General features: G+C 41.0%; 1 protein-coding gene across 1 annotated transcript in view; it reads right to left on the bottom strand.

Moving 5' to 3' along the window:
• Positions 1 to 8,606, bottom strand: part of dcbld2 (discoidin, CUB and LCCL domain containing 2) — a 17,334-nt gene extending 8,728 nt beyond the window's left edge. Inside the window, exons 1-5 of the mRNA XM_023400707.2 lie at positions 8,269 to 8,606; positions 5,918 to 6,142; positions 5,057 to 5,194; positions 597 to 648; positions 433 to 505 (exon numbers count right to left, since the gene is read on the bottom strand). Of these exons, the coding sequence (XP_023256475.1) occupies positions 433 to 505; positions 597 to 648; positions 5,057 to 5,194; positions 5,918 to 6,142; positions 8,269 to 8,371 (591 nt within the window). The 5' untranslated portion in view covers positions 8,372 to 8,606. The remainder of the gene's footprint in view (positions 1 to 432; positions 506 to 596; positions 649 to 5,056; positions 5,195 to 5,917; positions 6,143 to 8,268) is intronic.
• Between the last annotated feature and the right edge of the window lie 244 nt (positions 8,607 to 8,850).

Genomic DNA, 8,850 nt, shown 5'->3' with positions numbered 1-8,850 from the left:
TTGTCCTCCATCAGCCAGCAACACCCCTCACTCCCTCCCTCCTTCCACAAAAACCTCAAGCTCTGAACATGAGGTCATCAGCCAGAGACTCGGCACCCATGACCTCACGCACAGCGGGGGTGCTGTGAGGTCATCAGCCCAGGACTCGCATACCACAGAGCGGGGGCCCGTTTACACAAGGAATAAAAGGAGGCCCTTACTGAATCAAGCTGGAAGATACACAAACCTGCAGCACAGTAATGAGACAAAAGATGTGAGTAAGCAAACGTCGATGATGTGGTGGGTTGTGTGCGGTTTTGCTGGGGGTTGTGACTAAACAGCAGGGGACCAGTGGGCACCATGACTCACCTGGAAATGTGATGCTGAAGATAGCGAATACCAACAGAAAGAAAACGACTGCAGTGCATGCACATGTGTACTGTATGCACTCACCTCTCTGTATCCATTTGGTATAGTTCCAGAAATCTCCTCAGTAGATGTCAGGCAGCCTGCTGGACAGTATTTACTGGGCAGAGAGAGAGAGAGAGAACACACACAATGAATATCTGACAGCTTGATCACTGCACAAATATCTGCACAAAGCAAACGTTATTTACCTGAACTCTGCCTGGGGGAAATCAGTTCCTTTGTCCAGACAGGTGATTAGATCTGCAAAGGCAAACAAACATCATCAGAACTGGTTTCTCTGCCTGTTCCTGCTAACTCATCACCCGTCACTGCCGCTTCTTCCCTGTTTCTCTCTCTGGTAAGATAACAACTGTCAAAAAAAAAAAAAAAAAAATGTGAAAACCAAAAAGATATTCTGTTTATATATAAACCAGGAGAAAAGCAGAAAACGCTCACATATGAGGCTGGGACCAAAGAATATGGAACATTTTTACACCATTTTTGTTTGAGAAATGATTCATAGATGATCAAAATACTTTAAAAATGCTTCTGTAAATTAACTTATTCTAGAGCTGAAATTATCATCAATTAGTCTCTAGACAAAAACTTCATGGCATCAATTTTGGTAAAACAGTAATCGTTTCAGGCATAGATTAATTACTGGTTCCAGTTTTTCAAATGTGAGGATTTGAGCCCTGTATTTTATTTACTTATTATTCCTGTGAATCGTTTAGTCTATAAAATTAGGGAGAAAAAAAAAAACACCCATCAAATCTTCCCAGTGCCAAGGGGAAATATTTAAACTGCTTGCTTTATTCAACCAGCAGTCCAAACCACTATTGGTATTGATACTCACTTCAATATCATCAAAGAAGAAGAGAAAATATTCAAATTTGAGAAGCTGGAACCAATTATTATTAATTTTTTGGCTTAAAAAAAAATTCTCAATTATAAAAACTGTTGACAGCTCAACTCCAAACACATCAAAGTGGCTCTGCATGAAAATGTGTTTTGGGGGTTCCTCAGTGTTCCAGTAATGAGGCACACTACACACGTCCAACAGGATGGTGGGGGCTGCTGGGAATTGTATGTAAACCCTGCGGTGGTGGTCAGTCTCTGTGAGTCTTGACCACATTATCAAAAAAAACCCCAAATATCTGTTAAACTACCCTCTGAGTCAAACTGACAAATACCCCCAACCACCACAAGTCGCCATGGTGACGGTGTTACTTAGCTATACCAACTGTCTGCCCATCAGTTACATGACAAAGAAAAAACATGCATCAGTACTTTGGTGGAAAAATGAAATGACGGACTTGACGGACTTGTTTGCCTCCCAGTGTGATTCAGTTACACCAAGACGACCACAAGACAGAATTATTTTCCTCCTGCTCACACGTCACTGCTTTCCTCTTCTTGTGGCTTCAATTATCCGTTTATCTGAAGTCACACAAATCTTTCCACATAACAAAGCTCGCCCTTCAAAAACAGAAATCACGGTGCTTACCAACAGCATTCTTATTAAAGAGATAATCCGTCAATTTTAAGACACCAGAATCTGATTAGGTGCCTTATAGACCTCCACATACAGTACAATAGCTAGGGGTGGGTATTTCTGTATCAGATGAATTATATCTATACTATCAATTATCAAACTGTCATGTGCAAAAATTGGCCATAATAGTGTTTTTCTTTAACGTTTTCTTTACTCAAAGCAGATCCGACAAACCAGTTTCAACACACTGGCTTATTTACGTAAAGGTCCTAAAACAAAAACACTGATGCATCTGAGAATCAGGGTTTATTTTGCAAAAACTATTAGTCAATTAATCAACTTATCAATTAGTCAAGTGATTGAAAATTAATTGCCAACAACTTTCATAATTCATTATTCAGTCGAGTGATTTATCAAGAACAAAAGTGTCAAAATTCTCCCGCTCCATTTTCTAAAATGTGAAGATTTGTTGCTCTGCTCTTTGGGTTTCAGTCTGTTGCTCAGACAAACCAAGCATCATCATCATCAACGTCGATCTCAGGGAAATTGTGATGTAATTGCCATTTTTATGTCTTTATTCTAGATCCAGCGAGAGAGAGAAGGGAGAGACCACAGGTCGGATTCGAACCCGAGTCGCTACGGTTAGGACCAAGCCTTAATGGTCCGCGCTCTACCAGGTGAGCCACCGGGGCCCCAGACGTTCTGCCTCCTAATCAAAAAAGTAAATCAACAGATTAAACTATAATGAAACTATTTAGTCACAGCCTGAATGTAACGGTCTTCTTCATTGTTGAGTGGCTGAAACACTGAAATATTAGCCAGGACAAGATGCACCAGAAGACACAATGCAGACCGTTTGTGAATAAACATACCGGCTCATCATCATGTGTTTTGGTTCTCTCTCTCTCTCTCTCTCTCTCTCTCTCTCTCTCTCTCGTTTTTTTAAAATAACAGAGAAACATTTATTTTCAATTATAATCAGCTGAGCAATACAACATATTGATTTTAAATCTACTAACAAAATATAACTTTTGTTGTCATACAGGTGTTAAATACATTATGTGTTTGGGAATTGAAGTTATAGTTAAAGATGGTGTTATACTGGACTGCATGTATGTAAATGGCATGGACGAAAGTCCAGGAAAACATCCCCTTTAACTATGACCTCAGTAATAAATATAGTTGAAATTACACATTTACATCAATGTGACCAAACAACCTTCTTAAAAGGCTAAATGTTATGGCAGGGCTGTTGTACTGGACTGCATTAGATTATTTAGGTATACCTTGGTGTAAATACAAACCACATTCCAGATTAGCTTCATATCCTACAGAAACGATGATTCACCACTGTTTTTTTAATGAATCGTAAAAGTCTATGTAAGGAAATAATTATAATATTTGTGTCTACAAACCAGTGTTAGTATGGGGTGACAGAAACTGTTTTATCTCATAACAGTCTGTCTATCACATACACTTGTTAATTATCACACTGTGATATCACAACAGAGGATAGTTGACAGCTTCTCACAGAGGGGAAACTTTATAATGAAACCACAAAATATTACCACTTTTCACTCTCGATTACTCTCACTTCCTCACGCCCCTTGTTCTCTCTCTTCTTCACTGGCTTCATGTTGTCACTGGCTCTTTTCACTTCCTGAAATATCTGTGTGCACTCTCCTCTACCCCTCTCTGGCATCTTTTACCAGCCACACTCCACTGAAACCCAACCTACAACCAATAAACGACAAATACATTAACAATAAATTGGATCTCGGTTCATATTTTGAATTTGTAGACATGGAAGTCTGTTAAATTGGAATCTGACAGAGGCCAGACACTGACACATTCACTGGTGACCAGGGACTGAGAAAGCTTTTTCAGCAGCTATAAACACACCTGCTGGTGCTGCCCCTCTCTGGTCAGTGCTGTCTGTTCTCTCATTTAGGTAAAAAATAAAAAGAATAAGCAATGCCCCTAAGCGTGACGACCCAACACACTGCAGCTGGATTTCCAGATATGTGGCTGATCAGACTTTACCATTCACCAAAGAGCAGCACCTTATCTGCTCTGTGTGTTTAAATGCACACTCAATGGTGAGCAAACACCACATCGTAAACGCTCCTCTTAGTTGCCCTTGGGTATCATCACAACCACAAAACGAAATACACAGTCCTCCATTCAACTCCAGTCATCCTTAAACGTTAACTCTCGCTTTCATTTTATGAACGGAGGACACTGTTTGCTTACAGGATAATGGGAAATGTAATTTGTCTGCTTTGATCCAATAATATATGTTGGCCCTGACAACAAAACATATTCACAAAACAGGAAATACAACAGCATTTTATATAAACAAAGTTTGTAACCAATACAAGACAGAACGGTTGGAAAGCCAAACCCAACGTACATGACGTCATTTTCAAAAAGATGCCTAATCCAAAAAGAGACCAAAGAGAGGACAGTCAGGATCCAAATTCACCCAAGAACAAATAAATCAGACCAGATCCATAACACAATCAATGCAAATAGGAGAAGCACTTTCCCTCTCACTTCAAAAAAAAACACAAATGGCGATGTGGCTCTGAGGACAGCAATGCTGCACACTCACTAAACTGCTGCGCCAGTTTTGTCCAACCTGAATAATCTATATATAATATAACTAATGGATGGTTTGCCGTGATTTAACTTTTCCTCTAATGACACCACCAGCTGGATTTTGTTTTATGACCAACATGGTAGAGAGGCAAGTGTTGCTGTCAAAACATTTGTTAGCTCCAATTTCCATAATTTCATGTTTTCAACTTGTAATATATATATATCACGTACGTTACATAGCACAGGAAAAAACTGCAAAACTGCACAGTGATCAAGCTGCAGACATGGCTGTTTTTCTTTAAAGCTGACATAAGGACGAATATAAAGTTTTCACACGACAACAGTGATTAAGCTGCCAGGTCTTTCCAGGACAATCTAATTACATCAGAACTGATAAAAACATAAGAATGTGGTGCAGAATGAAACAGCTGTGACTTACACAGCCACACACGATCTCCAAAGCAACTTTTAGACCCAGGGCCAAAACACACTCAAAACATCAGTGCTGAAGCCCCTGCAGGCTGGGACATACGGATGATCAACAGATGAGACAGTCAGGTGAGAGCTTGTTACCTGTGTGTTCAGTGGTGGAGTAGGACAGGTAGAATCCACGTCCAGTGTGGTGGGTCCCACTCATGAACTGGACAGTGACTTGGTTGCCAGTGGACTCGATCGGCTCTTTAACCTTCAGACCCAAACCGCAGTACTTCACTGTTAAACAGCACAGACACAGGAGACACAGCCTCTGGTTACTTACACAGGCCCGTTTAGTTTAACAAATATAACAACAGACGTACCATTCGGCATGCATTATATTGGATAATAAGGATAATAATAATAATACAGCAGGTATCCCTGTGTAGTGGCTGGTGTAACTAACTGGGATACACATCACAAGAGCCAACAACAGAGTTTCTCCCATATAATCTGGCGCAGGCTGACGCAGCTGAGGTGCAAGTGACTACAGCAAATGTTTCTCACAATCCAATGATTGTCAGGGTTTCTGCAGGTTCACTAAATTACAGACTTTTTAAATCACTTTTCAGAACCACATAGAATGTAATTTAACTTCTGGTTTTACTGAAAAACAAGGAGGAACTACATGGCCAATAATTATTTATCATTATATCACATTTTACAGTACTTCCCAGCAGTATATAACAATAATTTGTAATGATATAATTAATTAAATTAATGTGACTTTTTTTTTTTTTTTTTTAAATCAAAATCAACACTTTCCTATTATGGGTTAATGAGCTCTATAGCTCCTGCAAGACGCAGTAGTGACAGTGTCTGCTATAGGTCTGATGGTGCAAAAAAGTTTGAACAACCTCCGGCAAACACAATCAACGGTCGCAACAATCTGACTTTTATTTTCCTGACAGCCTGCAAAACCAGTTCACGTCCAGTTCAGTGGCTACTCGTCAGTCTCACCAATTTCACTCCTCTCGGGTCCGATGCCGTTGTAGAGGCGGAGGTAGTTGACCTGGCAGTCGCTGTTTTCTATGTCCAGCTCAGCAAAGCGAAAGTGGATCCTGTTGCCACGGGGCACACTGATCTCCCATTCACACACCGTGTTGTTGGGGTATGTCCCTGGGTAACCCAGAGAGGACAGAGTCCCACTGCTGGGGCCAAGCACACTGGGGCCACAGCCATCACCTGCAGGGCAAACAAACACACAGTTTCAGAAGGAAGGAGGCAGGAAGAACGAATCTAAACCAAGAGCTGATTTCAGACTTTTAAATCAAGATTAATTAACCAAAACCCTTGCACTTTTTTTGTAATCTAATCTAATAAATAAATAAAATGTTATAATAATAGTAACACAAATTGGAACACGTGCCATTTATTAATCATGTTTATTATTTTTAAGCACAAATGCTTAATGTTCTCTGTATTCAACTCTTCCAATGTGAAGACTTGCTGCTCTTCTTTATTTATATCATCATATGGTTAATATCTATCTCTTCTCAGACAAAACAAGGCATCTGATGATGTCTCCTAGCAGTCAGGAAATTGAGGTTTTGTATTTTCTCACATTTTACAGAGAAAAGGAAAATAATTGTTTGTTACAGCGCAAATCTAACATTACGTTTCTCTTTTTCGAGGCTTTGGTTTGGGATTTAGGGATTTAGGTTTGTGGATTTGTTTAGGTTTCTTTCTGCAGGTCAGGACATCATGCAAGTGTAAAGGTGGCAGAACAGCGCTTGAAGTGCAGCACATGAGAGATACTGTATCTGGGGTGGCTGTAGCTTTAGTCATCGGGTCAGAGGTGAGACACTCGTCCGCATGTTGAGGTGCCTTTGAGGAAGACACTGAACCAGATTGTGTGTGAATGTGGGGTAAAAGGAATGTGATATGCCATGTAATAATTGGGTTCAGCAGAGCGCTGAGCATTAGGTTGGCTTTGCGTTTTATAACCATTCAAACCCTTTGGCTGGTGTTGCGCAGAACATCCACTAATTCTGACCAAAACATAAAATTTAAGAAACAGCTATCTGATTTTATTTGTTTCTGGCAGTTAAAGACCACATCCTTAAAATCTAAAAGATAATTTAATGACTCTAAAATTCAATTTTACAACAATCATGACCTCAGACTTTTGAAGAAGAAGTTTTGTTTTGGTGTGTTCTGAGTTCTGAGCTGTCAGAAAGCACAGACATGGTGTCTGTTGATGCTGTGGGCTCATGAGCTCTGAGATAACACTCAACAGTCACGCTTCATGGTGCTAAGTGTATGTTCTGTGGGCCTGGAGTTATGTAAGAGCTCCTCAGTGGACACTATCCAGATGAACAGGACAAAAACAAAACTGCCTCCCTCACTCTGACTCACAAATGTTTCTGAACAACTGCATGGTATTCAACAGGAGTTCCTGAAGTTACACCTCATGCTCAAAAACAAACCAAAACGCAACTTAATATAGACAGAAATTCAACCATTAACTTCTATCCATATAACACGAGACAATTAATGAGGAAAAAAAAAAACAATTATAACTCGTGAAATTTAAGGTTATGACAAACTGTGTCCACGTGTTTACAGTCATACCCCCACTCTAGCTGCTTCCCCTACCCCCAATCTCTGACCACCTGAGGCTGGCTCCCGGCTCGAAAAAAAAGAAAAACCTACAAAATATCCGTGTTTAAGTACAATATAGTCTTAAGTAAACCCTCAACAATCATAACGTATAACAAGTTTGACGTGGTTGTAGAATCAGGTCCACGGTAAAAGTCGAAACCGGGCTACCTGGAAGGACAACAAGGCCACAAGCTCCCAAATGTGCTGTTGTCTCGTACACAGGGAGGTTATAGCCAGACTCCATTGAAAAATCTAGCAATTTAAAGGTACCAAGCGAATCAGACAAGGTAAATAAGAAATAGATTGCGATTTAAAATGTTTAAAAAAATCATTTAAAAGCCGCATGTGAATTCAGCAAGCAACTGGTCCACAGATCAGCAGTTACTCCTTCACTATCAAAGCCTTTTCAGAACCGGTTTGCCTGGTTTTAACTGCACCCGTCTTTCACTAGATAAAAAAAAAAAGAAAAACACACAACGACGGGCGGCGGCAAGCGGTGTAAACCAAGCGGAACTCCACGTACACACGGCCATGTAAGGTGGGTTTTAAGTTTGGCTGACAATAACAGCACACCGTTCCTCAAGCTTTATCTCTAAACACCCAAAACGGTCTGTGTTCACACTTTTAAAACCAGCATGGCCGCATGTGTCTGTGGCTGCACTCGACTCCTCCAGTTGTCACAAACGCAGCTGTGTGGTGGCACCAACCTTTCTGCGCTCGACAGCTTTCCGTGGTGAGAATGATGAGAATCGACAGGACGAGAACCCCGGCCCCTGTCGGTCCCCTGCCCACCATTACCGCTCTGCCCATAGCAGCCTGCAGTCTGAATGCATACTGCTCGCTTCTGGACCGGCTGCACCGCTTCAACCTGTACCGAGGAAAATTAAAAACAAAAAGGAAAATCTACTGATCTTCAATTTTTTCGAGAGCGAGTTCCTCCTGAGGATGTCCTTTTATTCCTCGTTTCACAGTCCAGTGGTTGGCGACACTCTCACTATGGAGTGAACTGCTCCACACACACACACATACACTCACTCACACACATACACAGATCCAATCTGTGGAGCTCTACTTCCTCCACTCAGGCTCCTCCTCCCGATCTGGATCTGGGAGACCCGAGTCCCCCAAGTGGTCTGAATGATCCCAAATTTACCAACGACCAAAATTGGTGAAGCAGGCAAGTGCATCGTGGCCCAAGATCCTCAGGGGCCCCAAAAGCCCCAGGTTTACTTTATATCAGTAATTTGAACCAGTAGTCATGTGAGTCTTATGGCTGTGGTTTTGTAGAG

The sequence above is a fragment of the Seriola lalandi genome, unplaced genomic scaffold (genome assembly GCF_002814215.2).
Source record: "Seriola lalandi dorsalis isolate HSWRI2012SDOR001 ecotype SW California unplaced genomic scaffold, Sedor1 jcf7180002052929, whole genome shotgun sequence".
NCBI classification, from domain to species: Eukaryota; Metazoa; Chordata; class Actinopteri; order Carangiformes; family Carangidae; genus Seriola; species Seriola lalandi.
This window is presented reverse-complemented; position numbering and strand designations above follow the sequence as displayed.